Source organism: Monodelphis domestica, chromosome 7 (assembly GCF_027887165.1).
Source record: "Monodelphis domestica isolate mMonDom1 chromosome 7, mMonDom1.pri, whole genome shotgun sequence".
Lineage (NCBI taxonomy): Eukaryota > Metazoa > Chordata > Mammalia > Didelphimorphia > Didelphidae > Monodelphis > Monodelphis domestica.
The window spans coordinates 13,199,957-13,221,492 of record NC_077233.1 but is presented as its reverse complement, the minus strand read 5'-3'; the positions used below and the strand labels follow the sequence as shown (position 1 = coordinate 13,221,492).

Here is a 21,536-nt window from a genome sequence, read left to right as displayed (position 1 = left end):
AAACAATATCTCTTGGACAAATCATATTAAAGGGAGCAGATAGATAGTATTCTAGCCTAGGACAACCTCTCTCTGAGGAGAGCAGAGTGGCGGCTCCTGATCTTAACTTCTTACTTCCCCTCCTGGTAGGAATTAAAGTCTCCCTTGGAGGATAGGGGAGAAAGAAGAGACTAGAGAGCTGTATTTCGCCTTTCTTCAAGTCACCCAATGAACAGAGAGGAAGTGGAGAAGAGGAGACTTGAAAAGAGGTAGAGAGGAAGGAGGTCTTGCTTTGATAGTGGTAGAGTGTTCCCACCACTGAATGCTCCTATGGGTGAAGACATAGTTGGTAAAAGGAAATGGAGACCTGGCATGGAATGTGGTCTAGGGGATTTGGAGCTTACCTCTACCTGGACTGGGGGGAGAGCAAGTTGGAATTCATAGAAGTAACTAGAACCTTGGAGAATAGGAGAAGAGCATGAACTCGGAAGATTTTGAGGCAAATGGGGGAAAAGGTAATGGTGGAAGGTAGAGGACAGAGATGAGCTACATAATAAGGGACATGGTAGGAGGAGGCCCTCTCATGGGACAGTGTCCTCTCTGACATCTGCAATAATTGGCCCTCTCATGGGACAGTGTCCTCTCTGACATCTGCAATAATTGGCATTGTTCTAAGGGTGAGGCACAATAGAAAAAGGAAATCGGTGGGGTAAACCGTACAAGGCAGTGGGGGTAAATGTCTAAGGAGGAGAACCTAGAATGGGTACCTTGGAAGTTTTGATTGTATGAGGAATATAGAATCTAGAGAAGAGAATACAGGAATACAGGAGAGGGGGTGGGTAATGAATCAAAGAATGAGTATATAGAGGACACAGAAAGATAGGCTAGATAATGAAGAGAGTGAGAGAAATCCTTTTTGGAAAGGTAGAAAAAATGAAATTTGAAAAACGAATGGGAGTATCTAGGTAGCACAATGGATAGAGCACTAGGCCAGGAGTCAGAAGGATATGGGTTCAAATTTGACCTCAGATACTTCCTAACTATGTGACCCTGGGTAAGTCACTTAACTCTGATTGCCTAGCCCTTGTAGCTCTTCTGTCTTAAAATTGATACTAAGGCAGAATATAAGCATTTTAAAATTTTAAATTAAATTTAAAACTAATGAATAGTAATGGTTTGAAGGGGGAGGAAAGAAAAGGAGAATTGACTTGACTACCAAAGAGTACAAAAAGAAAAGAGAAGGCAAGAGAAAAACATTAAAGACATAACAACTATCTCCACTGACAGTGGAATGGCATGCTTGGAAAATCTTAGGGAATCAGCAAAGATACCAATTGAGACATTTAAGAGCTTGAGCAAAGTTGTAGACTACAGAATAAATCTTCAAAAATCAATATCTTTTTAATATAATAAAACACGAGATGCAATAATAGAAAGGGTACAAAATACATAAAATATCTGGGTATTAGATCCCACTGGAGATGGAAATGGCAAACCACTCTACTATCTGAGGCAAAGAGGGTAAAATGACTTGCCCAGGGTCACACAGCTAGTAAGTATCTGAGGTCAGATTTGAACTCAGGTAGATGAGCCTTCCTGACCCCATGCCCAGCACTCTACTATAGCACCACCTGACTGCCTTGTAGTTACATATTAGACATATATGCATATATATACAAATATTATATACATAGATGACTATAGCTATTCCCCAATAGATAAACAGACAAAGGATATGAAACAAGATCCTCAAAAGAAAAATTGCAAATTGCAAAAAAAAAAAACAAATTCAGTGTTCAAAGAAGACAGGTTTGAATTCTAGCTCCACAACTTGCCACATGTGTGATCTTAAACAAATTATATAACTGGGGTCCTCAGTTTTCCCATCAATCAAATAAAAGCACTTCTTATCTGTTTAATATGCTTAAGATGCTAGGTGTTGGGGCTACAAAGACAAAAGGGAAATTCCTTTAGTTCAAGGATTTCTACTCTAATGGGGAAGGCATAATGTGCATATATAAGTATTTCCATGGTTAAAAGAACACTGATCCAACATGCTAAGAGGAGGGAATGAACTAGTAGCTGGGTGGATCAGTAAAGGCTTCACAGAGAAAATGCATCTGAGCTAAGTTTCAATGAAAGAAACAAGGGAATCGAAGAGGAGAAGATGAAAAGGAATACATTTCAGAGATGAGGGACAGTCAAAGGCAACAGTCAAAGGCAAAGAGATGATTCTCACCCGATGCCTCATTCTGTGAGGTCTCTGACTGCTGTGGTCCAGAAGGGCAAAAAGGGTGTGTGTCAAACATCTCTCTATATTTTATCTAAACTTTATCTTTTCATTTAATCTGTACAATGGCCTGCACACAACCAATTGTCCAACAGATGTTTAAAACCATTGTTTTCCTCAAAGTCCTTATTTTTTAAAGAAACAGTTCAACAAATCTTGACCTTTTTCTGCAGACTGTTCACTTCATCTAAGTTGTTTTAGGAGATTTAAAGCATCTGTGGTCACACTTGTTACCCAGTCTCTATTAACTAGATAATCCCTTCCAAAGTCGTCCTAGAGAAAAAGAATTTCTGATTTCTTAGCCCTTTCTTGGGAAACTAAGGAAAGGAAACTAGAAGAAACCAAAGATAACTGTCTGAAGGAACAGAACTAAGGGGAGACACTTACTCAAGGTATTCATTTAGTTTCGCATCTTTTAGAAAAGCCATGAACACACAGTTGACAATAACAGTGCATATGATGAACATACTGAATAATGTGAAAGACACAATTAAGGAAAACATGAGAAAACTCATAAAGAACAATGAAATGGGAATGGAGCCAACCCAGCTCCCTTCAGTTCTTGCTCCTCTAGATCCATCCGAGTTCTCCCTGCAGTTCCTTTGTAGGTGTAAGGCAAAACTTGTGCCAAGAAGGGCAACTCAGACTGCCTGAGTTGGCAGTGCTACTGTAAACCCCTGTTCCCAATACTTTTTGTCCTTGGAGAGAGGGTTCAGACTCTCCCACTCTCAATCTGGTGGGGAGGGGGGGATCATTTCTCACCTGCAATCAGCATAAAAAGAAAGAGATGAGTGCCAAGGTTTATGTACACATACACACAGAAGGAAGGAAGGAAGGAAGGAAGGAAGGAAGGAAGGAAGGAAGGAAGGAAGGAAGGAAGGAAGGAAGGAAGGAAGGAAGGAAGGAAGGAAGGAAGGAAGGAAGGAAGGAAGGAAGGAAGGAAGGAAGGAAGGGAGGGAGGAAGGAAGGGAGGAAGGAAGGGAGGAAGGAAGGGAGGAAGGAAGGAAGGAAGGAAGGAAGGAAGGAAGGAAGGAAGGAAGGAAGGAAGGAAGGAAGGAAGGAAGGAAGGAAGGAAGGAAGGAAGGAAGGAAGGAAGGAAGGAAGGAAGGAAGGAAGGAAGGAAGGAAGGAAAACAAGCATTTATTAAACACCTTCTTTATACTAGACACTTTATAAATATTTCCAATTATTTTTATTTAACAGAAGTTAAATGACTTGCCAAGTATCATATAGCTAGTAAGTTAAGTGTCTGAAGCTGGATTTAAACTTGGGTCTTCTTAATTCTGGGTCCAGTGCTCTATCAATTGCACCACCTAGGTAGAAGAGATTCTATGTTCCATGGTCTGGCAGTCTTATTAACTTCTGTATACCATTAGTCAGTCAATCAATAAGCATTTATTAGGTGTTGACTATTTGCCAGGCACTGTGCTAAGTGCTGGAGATACAAAAAAAAAAAATCTGCCCTCAAAGACCTTACAGTCTAATAGGGGATATAGAAAGCTAATAACAACAATGTATATACAGAATGAAAAGAAAATAATTAAAAGAAAGAAAGCAGTAGAATTAAGAGGGATTGGGGGCTTGGAATTTGGAGTTTCTGTTTGTTTTGGGGGGATGGAATTTTAGTCATGATTTGAGGGCAGCCAGGAGGCAGAGATGGGGAGGCAGAGCATTCTAAGCATGGGAGAACTGCTTCGAGAAAATACCCAAAGGCAAAAAATGGAGGGTCTTGTTCATAGGACAGATGGAAGTCCAGTGTCAATAGATTGAAGAGTATGTGGCAGGAAGTAAGGTATAATAAGGCTAGTGGGGTAGGCAGGTTAAAAAGGTCTTTGAATGCTAAAGAAAAGATGTTGTATTTGATCCTGGAAATGATGGGGAGCCACATCAATTTATTGAGGAGGATGGTGACATGACCAAATGTTTACTTTAGGAAAATCCCCTTGGAGGAATAATAGAGGATGGACTAGAGTGGGAGAGACTTGAGGCAGGCAGGCCCTCTCCCCAACAACTATTGCAATGGTCTAAGTAGGAGATGATGAGGGTCTGCACAATAGTGAAGGCAGTGTCAGGAAAGAAGGAGGTATATTTGAGAGATATTTACAAAGGGAAAATCAAAACACTTTGGCAGACCAGCTATGGAGAGAGACAGATAGGGAAGAGATTGACAGCCAGGTTGTGAGCAGGGGAGACTGGGAGGGTGGTCATTCCCTCAACCATCATAGGAAGGTTCGGAAAGGAAGAGGGCTTTTGTTCAGCAATGTGTGTGTAGGAGAGAAGGTGGTGGGTGGTGGAAGTGAGACCAAGACTTGATAGGACATAATCAATGGAAGAAAAGGGAGGCTTGAGATTCATTAGAAAAAGGATGGTACAGATTGAACTGGTTCACTAACGGGTCAATATAAGAAAAATCGTCAGCCATTATTTATTTTTGGTGAAGCCATATAGAATCTTTCTGGTCATCGCCTTCTTTGCTAGATAGTCCCCATCCATTGCTTTTAAAACTCTGTAAACTTTGACCATTCTCTTGCATTTTTTTTGAAAATAAGAAATACTTGCCCTTCTGCAAACCTGCACTACAACTACCATTTGGCTCTGTCTTTCAGAAGTCACCAATGATAGCTCGGTAAGTCCATCTTGAATTCTTTCAGTGCCCAAATCCCATAGAGGTCGTTGGGATCTGGTGACTTGGAGTTCATCCAGGCTAACTAAGTGCTTCATTAAACTTTGTCTTCTCTTCTGGACATTCAACTTATTACTCATATGTTTTCTGTAAAATTGGAATAACAATATGGCCTCCCTCAGAGAGTTGTTGGAAAGACCAAACTGAGCTAGCACATACATAGCTACCTACAGGCTAGCTAGCTAGGATCATGGTGACAATGATGATGGTGATGATGATCATGTTCTTTCCAATATAAATATTATTCCCTTTGGTAGGGAAAACAGAAACAATAATAATAAATCTGGATAAATCTGGCTTCTCTGTGATAACCATTATTATTGTCTCACCCCAGGCAAGGGTCTTAATCTCTCTTTGATTCCTCCTATTTTGTCCAATATAACTTTTAAAAAGTACTAAACCAGAGCAGCTAGATGGCTCAGTGAATAGAGATCTAGGTCTAGAGATGAAAGGTCCTGGGTTCAAATCTGGCCTCAGACACTTCCCAGCTCTGTGACCCTGGGCAAGTCACTTGAACCCCAATTGCCTAGTCCCTTACCTCTCTTCCACCTTGGAACCAATACTTGTATAAATTCTAAGCAGAAGGTAAGGGTTTTTTTCTTTAATTAATAAATCAATACACTAATAGACTCTTCTGTTGTCATTACAGCAAGAAGGCATGGATGAGAGTTCTGGTCAACACTGGTGAAGCTAATGCCCACTGTCTTTGAAAGCTGTTTTGAGATCTCTTTGAAGGCATCCCTGGATATTGCCACAGAGGTATTGTTATGGAACCTACTGACTTCAGTCTCTATAATGTTGCTTACAGTCATATATATCACTTCCTTGACTCTGAAAATTCATGCTTTGCTCTTGAATTCTCAATTACCCAATGCTACGGAATTCCTATTGATAGCACATGGCCACCCACCCAGCCCATCTGGGATCCTGTCTGACTAGTAATGGAGGGAAGGAGAGAAAGAAGCTTAATAAAAGGATATGAATGGACTGAGATGGCAATGGCCAGCCTCCTGATTGGATTAAAAGGCCCAAGAACGAATAAGGCTGACTTGGCACTGAAGCGATAGATTGTCCTCTTTTTGTTCAACACCATGAATGTCTGTAAGACACAAACAACAGGGATTATATTTCAAGATGAAGGAATAAAGAAAATAAAGGGAAGCATCAAAAACCTGCTTAGAACCAGACAGTAAGAATACAACAGATGTAGACTCTAAATGATCACTCTATTGTAAACTTTAATAATATGGAATTAAGTCTTGATCAATGATAGATGTAAAACCCAGTGGAATAGCTTGTTGGCTATGGGAGTGTGTGGGAAGAGGAGAGGAAAAGAACATAAATCATGTAACCATGGAAAAATAAGAAAATATATAAAAAATATGGTAACCAAGACTGGGTGTAGTTTGACTACCCAACGTAAAAATGTGAATCCAGGGAAACAGCAGTTTTCATATGAAAGATAACCAAGCTTTGAATCCTAGCAGCAAAAAAAAAAAAAAATCTCAATAGGCTGCATGTTCCAGTTCCAATTTCCAAGAGGTTTATTCTAGAACTGTCCATTTGTCTGTTCTGTTCTTGAAGGTTTTAAGGGAAACAACTCTAAGCTTTCCCTCAACGACTTGCACCAAATCCTAAATCTTGCTGGGAAAACATGTCCCTTTTCAGTCTAACCTAAAGACTTTTGGTAACCACTCATTTCTACACTCAAAAAGGTGAGGATGTTATCTTAGTATTATGATTAATAATAATACCTCCTTCAATAACTCAATATGTCCAAAAAGAAACCCGTTTTCCTTAAAAAACTATTCCTTTGGATTACACAAAATTTAAACATTTTTTGCACAAATAAAACCAATGCAGCCAACATTAGAAGAAAAGCAGAAAAGTGGAGGCAGTGGTGAACACGTGTAGTTTCTCTGATAAAGGTCTTATTTCTCAATTACTATTCTCCAAAAGATAAATGGCCAAAACTGAGAAATACTTCTATGAACTGATACAAAGTGAAATGAGCAGAACCCGGTGAACAATTTACACAGTAGCAGCAATATTGGGAAGATAATCAATTATGAAGGATTCAGTGACTGAGCAATACAAGGATATGCCACAATTCCAAAGAACTTGTGGTAAAGGATGCTCTCCATCTCCAGATAGAGAACTAATGAATGGAAATTGAAGCATATTTTTCTCTTTCTTTTTCTTGTTTTCTTTTAAATATGGCTAATACAGAAATATGATCTGCATGCCTTTCCATGTATAATGACTATTGCATTTCTTGCCTTCTCAATGAGTGGGGTGGGTTAGAAATTTAAGCTGAAAATAAAAATAAAATAGAATTTTAAAGATCTCAGTGGTTGAAAATAGTTTACATTTCTATAATAGCATTTTACATTTGCAATACACTTTTCTCTGTCATACACTTCACTCCATCTTCTGTGTCTCCAGACTAGCCATCCTCTTCCTGAAATACTCTCTCTTCTTCCCTCTGCCTATGAAAATCTTTCAAGTTTCAACTCAAATGATCATTTCTTCAGACCTTTCTCGCTCCTCGTCCCCCACCCAGGTGCTCACTACATCCTTGCCAATGTTAATTCCCAGATAGTCTGTGTTCATCTTCTTTGTATATTATGAACATGCTGATGCCCCCATTAGAATGTTTTCCATTTTTCTTTGTGTCCCCAGTGTCTGGCATATAGTAAAAACCTAACAAATACTTTCTGATTAACTAATTGAATAAAACCAGGAGAGAGACCGGACAGGTATTATCATCACCATTTTTTAAAAAAGGAGACAGGAACTGATTCATTGCCATCTTTTATCTTTTTGTTTTTATTTCATTAATGGTTCCACTGGGATTTTTTACTCTTTTTCTCATCTTTAATTAGTTTTTTGACCTTAGAAGAAAAAAGACCTGAAGCCAGAACTGAGAGCCCCAGTCTTATGGCACATAATCCAATTTTCTTTTCACTGAAACCAGTGGCATTTTTGCTTCTCTATTCTCCTCTGACCCCCTATTTACTAGCCCACATTTCTGCCTCAAGAAATACCCTGAAAAGAGAGGGCAGAGTCCAGAACTACGAAAAGTATTTGGGATGGCAAAGGTGAGAACACCAAGGCCAATGATTCCATAGACATAAAAGCACAGTTGGGACGCTTTGCCCCAACTCAGTTACCCCTAACTCCCTCCCTAGGCATACATACCTTGTGATTAAAATAGAAAGGATCAAGGTCTTCCAGAGGGCTGTCCCACAACCTCAGGAGGAATGTCTCCATAAATCTTGGGCAACTTCCTGGATACTTTCAGGTCAAGCTGAGGCCTAAGAGGAGCTTCTAAAACTGCTGGGTTAGGGGTCTTCTTCTTTGATTTTTCTGCTTGAATCAGTTTCTCAATCATAGCCAGTGAATCAGGAGTGAAGAGGTGAAAATTACGAGCATCTGGGAAGATCACAGGGCAGGCCATCTTTACTTCTAGCTTCAACCTAGTGGTAAAGAAAAATGATGTGCTAAAAACTCAAAGGAAAAATAAAACAGCATCTTTCCTCAACATGCAATAGGAGAGAGACAGAGACAGAGACAGAGAGACAGACAGAGAGAGAGAAAAGGAAGGAGAAGGAAGGAAGGAAGGAGGAAGGAAGGAAGGAAGGAAGGAAGGAAGGAAGGAAGGAAGGAAGGAAGGAAGGAAGGAAGGAAGGAAGGAAGGAAGGAAGGAAGGAAGGAAGAAAGAAAGGAAGAGAAGAAAGGAAGGAAAGAAAGAAAGAAAGAAAGAAAGAAAGAAAGAAAGAAAGAAAGAAAAGAAAGAAGAAAGAAAGAAAGAAAGAAAGAAAGAAAGAAAGAAAGAAAGAAAGAAAGAAAGAAAGAAAGAAAGAAAAGAAAGAAAGAAAAGAAAGAAAGAAAGAAGAAAGAAAGAAAGAAAGGAAAGAAAGAAAGAAGGAAAGAAAGAAAGAAGGAAAGAAGGAAAAGGAGAGAAGAGAAAGGAGAAGAGAAGAAGAGAGAAGAAAGAGAAAGAAAGAGAAAAAAAAGAAAAGAAAAAAAAAAGAAAGAAAAAAAGAAAGAAAGAAAGAAAGGAAAGAAAGAAAGAAAAGAAGAAAGAGAAAAGAAAGAAAGAAGAAAGAAGAAGAAAGAGAGAAAGAAAGAAGAGAGAAAGAAAGGAAAGAGAAAGAGAGAAGAGAAGAGAAAGAAAGAAAGAGAGAAGAGAGAAAGAAAGAAAGAAGAGAAAGAAAGAAAGAAAGAAGAAAGAAAGAAAGAAAGAAGAAGAAAGAAAGAAAGAAGAAAGAAAGAAAGAAAGAAAGAAGAAAGAAAGAAAGAAGAAGAAAGAAAGAAAGAAGAAAGAAAGGAAGGAAGAAGGAAGGAAGGAAGGAAGGAAGGAAGGAAGGAAGGAAGGAAGGAAGGAAGGAAGGAAGGAAGGAAGGAAGGAATTTTGGGAATATTGGGAAAGGAATTTTGTATTATTTCTGTTGAAAATCTTATGTCCAAAATCTATAAAGAACTGATATAAACTTATGAAAAGAGTTATTATATAATCTGTTGATAAATGCTCAACGCATTCAAAAGTTCTAGTCTCTTGTTTGAGTTCCAGTCTCTCATCATCTGATGCTGAATGGACATATCCAGTTGAGGGTACCATAATCCTTCTAGTAACTGAGTTTAGCCACTCTAGAATCATCCTCCACTTCTTACTCTCCCTCATTGCCCTTCTCTAATCCATGGCCAAGTCCAATGATTCTGCCTCTGCAATATCAGTCCTACTAGCCACTCACATGGCCCTCAAAGGCACCCCCTCTTCATTTCCATCTCTAAATCCTAGTCTCCTTCAAGATTCAGCTCGATGGCTGCCATCTACATGAATGGAACCTTTCCTGAAGCCACCCTCCTCATCCCAGCCCCAGCTATTAGAGCCCCCTTATCACAAAGTACTTGAATATGAATATTTTGAATGTATCTCCATGTGAACTCAAGGACTCTCCTGCGTGATAAGTGAGCTCTATGTGGGCAGGCTTGGTTTTGTCTTTACATACTCAGTGCCTACCACAGAGCTTGGTAAACACATCCCAAATGTTTATTATCAATTAATCGAAGAGTCTCCTGATCCACCTCCCTGCTTCAGTCTCTCCCCACTGAGGCCAAAGGGATTTTCCCAAAGCCAGATCTAACTTTGTCACTTCCCTATCAGATAAGCCGTGCCAATTCACAATGACCTCCAAGATGAAATACAAAGTCCTCTGGTTGGCATGTAGAGGAAGCCCTTCACAGTCTGACTCTAACCTACCTTTCTAGCCTTAGATTACTCTCCTTTATGTCCTCTACTCTACAGTGGGGTCAAAGGAGCCTCTGATGAGAGGTCAGGTCAGTGACCATCAGGCATATGTGACTAACTGTGCAAAATTCAGCCCCCTAGAACCCTGGTCCCCATCCAAGCCCAGCTCTAATGCCATCTCTCCCATAAAGCCTTTCCTCATTCCCCAGCTACTTGTGACCCCGTGCACACACACACACACACACACCCCTTTGTATTTATTTTATGTTTAATACATACTTAGAGTCACGCATACTGCCTCCCTCTATGGAGTATAAATTCTTTAATGTCAGGGTTTGCTTCGTTTATGTCTTTTTATCACCAGCACCAAGCACAAACACTGGCCACTTGTTGTTCAGTCATTTTTCAATTGTGTCTCACTGTTCATGACCTCGTTTTGGGTTTTCTTGGCAAAGATACTGGAATGGTTTACCATTTCCTTCTCTATCTCACAGGATAGATGAGGAAGTTGAGGCAAACAAGATTAAGGGACTTGCCCAGGGTCACACAGCTAGTAAATATCTGAGGCCAGATTTGAACTCAGTAAGATGGGCTCGGTGCTCTATTGACTATACCACCTAGCTGCCTGGGACATGTTAAGGACCTAATAACTGTCTTATTGATTAACCAATGAATAAGCAAGTCTCAAAAGGAAATATAATATCAGTGGCCACCTGAAAAAAATTTCAAATTGTTACAGAATCAGAAAGCACAAATGAAAACAATTCTTAGGTACCAACTAGTTAAAAACAGAAGAAGACCATGCTGCTAAATCTCTGGAGAATAAACATACTGGTGGTGGATCTAGTAAATAGTGCAGTATGTTTGAATCAACAAGCACCAGACTCTGGGAATATAAGTCCAAAGGCACCTAGTCCTCCATATCTAGCAGTGAAATTTCTTTCATTTAACTGGGGATCTGGAGGTCCTCTTACCACAGATGTGTAGGGATTAACCAGCCCACTGTGTCAGGAAGTAGAAACCATAGAAACAGGAAGGAGGAATCATAGAGACAGGAAGTGAGGTAGGAAAAGGTTATAAAAGGAGTCAGTTGCTGACAGGGTTGGCTATTGTGGGGAAGTTGGCTGCTGGGTGTGAGTTGGTCAGTGGGGGGTTGGTTGCTGGTGGTGTGGGTTAGTGATTAGTTGGTGGTTGGGAGCTAGCTATAGCTATAGATATAGATTGATTCTACCTGGTAAGCTGAGCTGAAGGGTGATCAGCTGGACTTTCTCTAAGGGCAGTTATAGGTAGATATAGGCAGTTTGGGGATCACTAGAATAGATATTAAGAAACTTTCTTTCTCTACCTCTTTCCTATGTTTCTCTCCTTTACTATATTCATTTTACTGTATTCTTTACTATCTCTATTTTCATTGAACTGAATCGTTCATTGTTAAAAGCTACTAGAAGTTTTCTCTTCTCTGACTTAAAGAGATAATATTAATTTACAACTCTACTATATTCTCATTAAAGCTTAAATTACTAAAAGCTGCTCTCTTATTTTGTCAAAACCCCTATTTTAACCCTTACAGGGGTTGCATTCTTTTTTTTTAATCCTTACTTTCTATCTTAGAATCAATACTGTGTATTAGTTCCAAGGCAGAAGAGGAGTAAAAGCTAGCAATGGGGGTTAAGTGACTTGTCCAGAGTCACACAGTTAAGTGTCTGAGGTCAAATTTGAACTCAAGATTTCTTGTCTCTAGGCCTGGTTTTTAATCTACTGAGTCACCAAGCTTCCCCTCAAGGAGTTACATTCTAATGGAAAAAAACCATATGAACATATATGTATACATAAAAAAGACAGAATAATTTTAGGAGGAAGTGTGAATCTTAAAAACTGCTCAGACTATACCTTAGAAGATTTGGTTAAGCTATTTCCCTATTGTAACAAATGGAGGTACTTGATCAGGAATGTATTGGGAATTTTAAAATTATTCCACCCATGCTCAAACATTGCTTTAGGGGAAGATAAAGTTGCAAACTCCTTACTGAACAATGAAAAGTCCCCAACTCATACTTATAGTGAAGCAAAAACCCTTCCTTAAGCTAGGTGGTCTATTTTTAGATCTAATACAAAAGGGTACTAAGTACCTATAAAGGTTAAATTAATCACAAAAAGGTCAAGCAGCTTACAAAGGGCAAGCTTAGCAAAGAGATGTGAAATATTAAGAAGATATAATCTAATCAGAGAAGGTGATAACAAAAGAAGATGTGAACTAAGAATGGTCAGTCCTGGGGAAAACATCTACTATGATTGGTAGATGTGAAATTTTAGGGGAGGTGACACAAGAGAAAATTTTCTTTAAAAGGAAGGAGCTCGAGGTGGAGTTTTTTAGTGGGAGTTTGGAGTTAGTTGGAGGAGCTGGGTCTCTGAACTCAGTTCAGGAGTTGAGGATTTCAGTGAAGGACTGGAGTTTTGCTTGGGACAAATCTTGTGGTGAGTGATAAAAGACTGACTAAGGTTCATATTATTTTCTCTTCATATTATTTTCTCTTATTCTCTCTCTCTCCCTTTCCTTAATTCCTTCATTTGTATTAATTAAAATCTCCATAAAACCCAGATGACTTGGGTATTTTCATATTTGGGAATTTTTTCCCATGGCAACCACTTATTTTTTATTTAAATCAAGACACTAAAAATTATCTTTACAGTTTTGTCAATTCATAGACTTGAAACCTACATTTTCGCGGTTACAGAAGACATTAGTAGCCGGGGATGCTGAGGAATGTTGATATAGGAAAGATGGTGCCTGACCTAAGCCTTGAAGGAAATGAGAGATCCTTGGATGCAGAGGTGAGGAGTTAGTGAACTCCAGGTCAAGAGGAGGGTGACCCTTTGCAAAGTCAGGGAGAGGAAATGTGGGCAATTACATAGGAGAAAAAGACAAAAGGACATCTTTGCTGTACCATAGTATGCATGAGGGTGAGTAGTACTTAATAAGCCTGGAAAGGCAGCTTGGGCCTAACTTCTGGGCAGAGTTTGAAATGCTAAACTAATGTTTGTATTAGATCTTAGACAAAAGTCAGGAGCCACTGGAGGACTTCACTAGGGACATGAACTTGGGCAAACCTGCACTTTAGACAGTTTTTGTCCCTGTATGGGAACTGAGCTGGAATTCGGAGAGACTTGATGCAAAGATAAGACACCAACAGTGTCATCATGCCAATAGTCATCACTAGGTGATGAGAGTCTGAACAGATATGGTGGCTGTTAGAATCAAGAGGAAGGACTTGATGGGAAAGATGCTAGTGAAGTAGAAACAAGATTTGTCAACTGGATGAAAGTGTGGGGTAAATAAGAGGGCAGCAAAACATAATGATCTTAAAGCCAGGATACAAAGAGATGATTCTAAGGATGATAGGTCTTACAGAAGAGCACATTAAGTCACAAAAACCTGTTCATGGTAATCCAAAAAAGAATATAACATGGAGACATAAAATAAAATGCCAATAGAACAACCCACTATTGACCGCTAGAAAGGGGGAGAAAAAACTATGTATCAAACTCCAGGACTCATGTTTAATTTAACAACCCCAATGAGAAATGACAAATTCTGCAAGCAGCCAGGAGAAAGACTTTCAGATATAAAGAAAAATAAATTTGAGTAACACAAAACATTTGCATCCATCAGGAAACCTCAGAAAGGGGGAATGGATTGACTCATTTTGTTAATAATGATTAATCATTATTAATTTATTATAAATTATGTATCAATAATATTGTTCATTTCTTAATAATTTGTGATCCAAAAAACAAAGGAACTCAGGAACAACGCAATGTAACATTCCCTGAAACCTGAGCTTAAATATCTATTTTTAAAAAGTGAATATTTGGTTTTTTTAAAAGACTTTGGAAACATTCCAACAACAAACCAACAGAAGCAGATTATTTGCTTTGTGAATAATCCAGATAAGGGGAAAACAAGACAAGTGTATAAACCTTTTATAGCAACCAATGAAAGCACACGTAATAAAATCTTTTACTGCAGGGAAAAGGTGAGGGAGGTGAACAACTATGGGTTAGACAAGGCAAAAAGCATTTTTTTAACCTAGAATCAATAAGCAGAAGAGTGGTAAGGGCTAGGCAATGGGGGTTAAGTGATTTGCCCACCATCACAGAGCTAGGATGTGTCTGAGGCTAGATTTGAACTCAGGACCTCTTGTCTCTAGGCCTGACTCCAAATTCACTGAGCCACCTCACTTCCCCTGCATATTAAGCACCAATAATGTGCCAGGAATTGTGGTGAGTGCTAGGAATTCAAAAAAGGCAAAAACAGCCCTTGCTTTCAAAGAGCTCGCAATCCAATGGAAGATGACAATGGGTGAAACAACTACAATATGAACAAGATACAGGCAAGATAAATTAGAGATAATTTCAGAGAAATGGCAATAAGATTAAGAAGGACTAGAAAAGACTTCTTTTGGAAAGTGAGACTAGCTGAGTCTTGAAGGATATCAGAGAGACCAGGAGAGGGAGGGAGAGAATTCTAGGCACAAGCAATAGCTGGTGAAAATAGCCAGAGTTTGGGAGATGGAAGGAATAGCCAGGAGGTCAGTGTTACATGGTGGAGGGAGTAAGGTTTAGAAGACTGGAAAGGGAGGGCATGTCTACATTATGAAGAGATATTAATATCAAACAGACAATTTGATATAGGATTCTGTCAGGGATAGGAAGTGTGATAAAGGATGGAAAGGTTTGCAATTTGCAAATAGGGATAAGTAAATCACTAAGCCCTTATTCCTTTCCCTTCCAAAACAATAAAGTAGATTTTTATATGTTTTTTCCTATCCTAACAGTTGCCACTGGAATTCATTGAGTACGGATCAGGGGAAGGGGAAGCAGGCACAGTGAGTCACAATAGAACCTGCTGTTGTTCAGTTGTGTCTGATTCTTCATGATCTCATTGGAGATTTCCTTGGCAAAGAGACTGGAGAAGTTTGCCATTTCCTTCTCCAGCTCATTTAAGGAACCGAGGCAAACAGGGTAAAGTGACTTTCCCAGTGTCTGAGGCCAGATTTGAACTCAAGAAGATGAGTCCTCCTGACTCCAGGATTGACACTGTGTCACCTAGCTGCCTGATAGGACCTGGTTTAGGAAAATCATTTCAGTAACTGAAAGAAGTATGGCTAAGAGGAGGGAGAGCCTGGAGACAGGCAGACCCATCAGCGGGTATTGCTCTAATGCAGGCATGAGGATCAGACTAACGGGGAAGAAGGCAGAAGAAAGAGTATTCAGGGGATGTTGCAGAGGGGAAATTAAGAAGCCTCTTACAGCTTGGTATGACTCCTAGGTTGGGAGTTTGAGGGACTGGGAAGATGGTGGTGGACTGTACAGTAATAAGGAAGGTGGCAGGGAGAGTTTGCGGGGTGGGGGCAGGGGGGAGATAATGAGTCCTCTTTGGGAAATGCTTAGTTTAAGACAAGTATCCTTCAGGGTTTGGTCCTAGGCCCTCATCTCTTCTCTTTCTACACTAATTCACTTGGCAAAATCATCCACTTCCATGAATTTAACAACCATGTCTATGATGATGACTCTCAAATCTACCTCTTCTGCCCTAACCTCTCCACTGACCTCCAGACTCAAATCTCCAACTGCCTTCACATCTTACACTCACTTGTTCAAAATGAGATTAATTATCCTAAATCCTCTCCCTTCCCTGTTACTGTAGAGGGTAACACTCTTCTCCCAGTCCCTCAGACTCACAACTTGGGATTCATCCTGGATTCTTTTTTTTTTTTAACCCTTACCTTCCATCTTGGAATCAATACTAAGTATTTCATTCTAAGGCAGAAGAGTGGTAATGGGGGTTAAATGACTTGCCCAGGGTCACCCAGCTAGGAAGTATCTGAGGCCAGATTTGAACCCAGGACTCCCCTCTCTGGGCCTGGCTCTCAATCTACTGAGCCACCCAGCTGCCGCCTCATCCTGAATTCTTAACTATCTCCTATTCTCATATCCAAGCTGTTGGTTTTTCTTCTGTAACATCTCCCAAATGTGCCCCCTTCCTTCTTCTGATACTGCACCCCACCTGGTGCTGGCCCTGAGCACCTTATGCCTTGATGACTGCAATAGCTGCTGGTGGGCAAACCTGCCTCAAAGTCTCTCCTTCAATCCATCCTCTATTCAGCCACCTAAATGAGTTTCCTAAAACAAAAGCTCAACCAAGACAGCCTCTACTCAATAAACTCCAGTATCCAGGAGCAAATACAAAATGCTATGTTTGTCATCCAAAGTCCTTCATAACATAGCCTCCTCCAGCCTTTCCAGGCTTCTTACACCTCATGCCCTGACACTTATTCTTTAATCGAGTGGCATCTGACTCCTCTCAGGCTGTCTGTCCCCCATGCCTAGAACTCTCCTCTTCCATTCCGATTGCTGACCTCACTGTCTTCCTCTACATCCCAAATGAAATTGTACCTTCTACAGGAAATCTTTTACAACCCTCTTACTTACAATGTCTTCCCTCTATTAATTATCTCCTCTTTATCTTGTATATGGCTTGCTTTGTATATATGTACTTGCATATTGTTTCCCCAATTAGATCATAAGCTTCATGAGGGCAAGGATTGTCTTTTGCCTTTTTTAAAAATTCTCCAGCACTTAGCACAATGCGTGGCACAAAGTAGGCACTTAATAAATGTTAATTGATATATACAAGACAGCCAGTTTGAGATGTCTGAAAAGCAATTGGAGATCCAAGTCTGAGGGAAGGAGAGGCAGATTTAAGAATCATCAGTATAGAGATGACAATTAAATCCAAGGGAACTACTGAGATCAGAATAGAGAAAGAAAAGAAAAGGGTCTTGGGCAAAGCTGTGAGGGATTCCTACAATTAGAGAGCATGATCTGGAGGATGATCCAGCCAAGGAGAGTGAGAAGGAACAGAGAGACAGTCAGAAGGACAACCAGGAGAGTGGTGTCCTAAAAACCTCGAAAAGAGAATATCAAGGAGGCAAAGGTGATCAACCATATCAAAGGCTTCAGAGTAGTCAAGGAGAACATGAATTAAGAAAAGTCCTTATATTTGGAATCAAAGAGATCAACAGTAACTTTAGAGAGAGCCACATCAGTGGAATAATTGGTCTAAAGCCAGAACAAATAGTCTCAAAAGGAAAATTACAAACTGTCAACAATCACATAAAATTATGATCCATATCATAAATAATAAGAGAAAATCCTGAAAGGGGAAAAAACCAATGCTAAGGTTTCATCTCACACCCAGAAAATTGGTAAAGATGACCCAAAAAGACAATAGTCAGTGTTGGAAAGATAAGCACACTGGTGCATTATTGGTTGTATTGTAAGTTAGTGCAAACATTTTGGAAAGCAATTTGGAATTTTGCAAAGAAAATGATGCCTTTTATCCAGAGATTCCACTACTAGGTATATACCCCCAAGAAGATCATCTACAAGAAATCTTTATTTATACCAAAATATTTATAGAAGCCAGAGAACTAGAAACAAGGTAGATGCCCATCAGCTGAGGAATACCTAAAAATATTGTGGCACATGAATGAGATAAAATACTACTATGCTATAAGAAATGACAAATGTGAAAAATACAAAGAAATATAGAAGACTTAAATGAACTGATGCAAAGTGAAGTAAAGAGAAAAATGATACAATGGCTACAACAATGTAATGGAAAAAACCACTACCATAAACTTAATCCAAGAAGGGATTCGGCTACCACAGAAAGAAGCCAGAATTGCTCAATATTTTTTCCCTTTAGACTAGAAATGATCAAATTAAAAATTATTATTTTGAGTTGAATTCAATAGAGGAGTATTAAGATAGGACTTGTTTAAGCCCTTAAATTCCCTTCTTTATAAGTCTAAGTTACCAAGACCTAAGAAACTACATTCTCATGTACTAAAGAAACTGGCAAACTGGTATATGTACCACTCATTAATATTTAAGATATCATGTGAAATGGAAAAGATTCCATGGGACTAAAGAATTGCAAATGTCCTATTTAAAAAAAGGAAGCAAATGGAGTATTTACATTATAGACCATTTAGTTTGATTTTAACTCCCAGAAAGTTTTATAAAGGATAATGAGTTAATGGTCATCTAGAAAAGCAAAACGTGCTATACCAAGTTTGCTTAATTTTGAATGTCGACTTCTGCAGGGAACTGTTTCATTTTGGTCTATGCAGATTACCCCCCCCCCCATCCTTGGAACAACAAATGGTACAGAGGGGGCGTTTCATGAGTACTTAGTATATATTATTATTTATCCAGAGTCTCTTCTGGTAAATCAAAGAAGGGTTGTAAATATCTTTAGTGTGGAAAGGGGATGGAAGGAAGGAGATTCCTGGGAACTTTGAGGCAACTAACAACAAATATATATATATATATATATATATATATATATATATATATATATATATATATATATATATATATATATATACATATACATATATATATATTTTTTACAAATAGCACTTTAAGATTTGCAAAGTACTTTAAAATATTATCTCATTTGATCATTTAATCCTCACATCCCTTGGAAATAGGTGCCATTATTATCTCCATTTTACAAATTAAGAAACTGAGGCAGATAGTGGTTAAGTGACTTGACTAGGGTCATGTAGCTAGGAAGTATCTGAAGCTGGATTTGAGCTCAAGTCTTCCTGACTCCAAGCCCTATACTCTATTCACTGTACGACCTAGCTCAAATGCTTCTAAAGGCTGACAATAGGCACACATGACTGGATGTATTGAATGTTATTGATATTTGTTTACTCCTGGACAAAGCCCAAGAGATTGCTAAGATCCAAGGGTGAACCCCAAGGTCCTCCATTGGCAACTTGCTTGTGGACCTGGGGAAAGGCTAATGAAAATAATCGACAACCAAGTCATTGCTACTAGAGATGACAATGAAGATATTCCTAAGGAGCTAAATGTTATTGATCAACATAGATTTTTTCAAGGAAACAGTAGTCTTGGCCATTATTACCACCATTTTTGTAGGAAGTGTTCTGGGAGGACTAGCACCTCTGGTGTGAGGGCTTGTGGAGTCAGGGCTGCTCCCCCACTTTGGGGGTCCACCTGGCACCTTCTCTTACCTGTGGCTCCAAAATTGTAGCAGCCACACCCCAGAAAACTGTCTTGGCAGGTAGGCTAGACCAGATTGAGGGTAATTCACAGGACTCAAATCCTTTGGTGAGTTGGGAGGACGTCTACTTGAAGCACATGAAGACATTCCCACAGCAGAATGAGCAGATGAGAACAATTTGTTCCAATAGCCATGAAGGCAGCTGAAGCAGATTCTGTGAAACACCTACAGTTTGGTCAGACATGGAAGATTCCAACATCATCCACTGCATCCCAAATCATCACCAGCCAACCTGACTTTTTTCTTGTCACTGGACACCGGGGGAAAGAGTGAGGCTGATGACTTTGTGGCATTCTAGCTTATTTAAATCCAGTTTATGCATGAGTCAAGACATTCCCCTTTTGAAAAGAAGGATGAACAATAATACCCCCATTTTATAGATAGGAAATGGAGGCTAGGAAAGGTGAAATGACTTATACTCTTAGAATAATTAGGATGTCACAACTAGTAGGTGCCCAAAGTGGGATTCATAAACAGTTCTTCCAAATTCCAACTGCGTCATTCCATCCACCATGTTACCTTGTTGCCTAAAGACCCAGAAGCATATTTATCAAATTCACTGGTGAATAGAAAGCTAGGAGGAAGCTAGCTCACTGAACAACAGAATCCAAATTCAAAAAGATGATGCTGACAGGTTAGAATACTGAGAGGGATCAAATAAAAATAAAATTAAAGGGAACAAGGTAAGATCTCACTAATTTTTAAAAATACCCCCTCTTCGGGGGCAGCTGGGTAGCTCAGTGGATTGAGAACCAGGCCTAGAGACGGGAGGTCCTAGGTTCAAATCTGGCCTCAGCCACTTCCTGGCTGTGTGACCCTGGGCAAGTCACTTGACCCCCATTGCCTAGCCCTGACCACTCTTCTGCCTTGGAGCCAATACACAGTATTGACTCCAAGACGGAAGGTAAGGGTTTAAAAAAAAATTACTTCCTCTTCAATAACTCCTTGGCATATATAGTAGGTGCCCAGTGCTCAGTGAAAGCAGCCATTGAGTGGCAGTAATGGACTCACCTATGTCCAGTGTTACAGGCCTCCTGACACCAAGCTCGCAACACTCTACTATAGTCCCTGGAACGTCAAGCTATTGGCCACAACTGTCTTTCCTGACCTAATGTTATCACAACTTACAAAAGAGGACGATTCTGGAGATGGAAATGGAAGGGCTCAAAAAAAACAACCAAGCAGTAAAAGGAGCTACATAAGTCACTTCCAACAGGGCCCTCTTTAACTTTTGGTATAACTGGGTGAATGTTTTCTGAGTTTTGTTTCTTCAGTAAATTGATCAACAAATATTTAAGTGTCTACTGTTTGCCAGAGATTCTAATTCAATGAACGAAACAATTCCTACTTTCAAGAGGCTTGCATTCAACTCACTTCTTAGTACATATATAAATGCCCACAGAGGGGAGGCTAGGGGGTACAGTGGATAGAGCACTGGTCTTAGAATAAGGAAGACTCAGCTTCATGAGTTCAAATCTGGCCTCAGACACTTACTAGCTGTGTGACCATGAGCAAGTCATTTAATCCTGGCCTCCTTGCTTTCCTCATCTGTAAAATGAGTTGGAGAAGAAAATGGCAAATCATTCTAGTATCTTTGTCAAGAAAATTCCAAATGGTGTCATGAAGAACTGAAATGACTACAACAAAGAATCCATATAGAAGAAATAGAAAAGAAATACAAAGTCATTAGTTATAAGATCATTTGGCATAAGGCATCATCAAGAAGGTGGCACTTGTAAAAATAATGGTCAATGAATCGATTATTGATTATAAACTGGTTTGATACTCTGCTTGCTGTGTTTACAGAGTATCTTCAGTTTATATCAGTGAAGTTCATAAGTTAACTTCTCTTCAGGGCCAGGTGCAAGGACACTGAGGTGACTCTTGTTATATAAAAATAAACTATTTATTGAAAATATAAGGATAAAAAAAGGATTTATAACTCTAAGGAATTCTAAATCCACCCAAATAAAACTCCCTGATTCCACAAGGAACTGCTTCTTCTGTTTCCACAGACTACACTGATCCTTCCTGATGTGACTAACCCAAATTTTCACTATTCTGCAATAAACTAAATACTATTATCCTTATACAAAGTATATAATTCCTAACTTTGTCTCCAAGTTATAAAAAGAACAAAGGCTAGCTGACTGAGCCTCTGCAAGAA

The 21,536-nt window shown here is 39.4% G+C and overlaps 1 protein-coding gene and 1 pseudogene across 1 annotated transcript in view; both read right to left on the bottom strand.

The window, feature by feature from the left end:
• Nucleotides 1–2,766, bottom strand: part of SCN11A (sodium voltage-gated channel alpha subunit 11) — a 130,893-nt gene extending 128,127 nt beyond the window's left edge. The window contains exon 1 of the mRNA XM_056804223.1: nucleotides 2,657–2,766. Within this exon, the coding sequence (XP_056660201.1) occupies nucleotides 2,657–2,736 (80 nt within the window). The 5' untranslated portion in view covers nucleotides 2,737–2,766. The remainder of the gene's footprint in view (nucleotides 1–2,656) is intronic.
• Nucleotides 2,767–2,849: 83 nt separating this feature from the next.
• Nucleotides 2,850–11,225, bottom strand: LOC130455387 (sodium channel protein type 11 subunit alpha-like; annotated as a pseudogene).
• Between the last annotated feature and the right edge of the window lie 10,311 nt (nucleotides 11,226–21,536).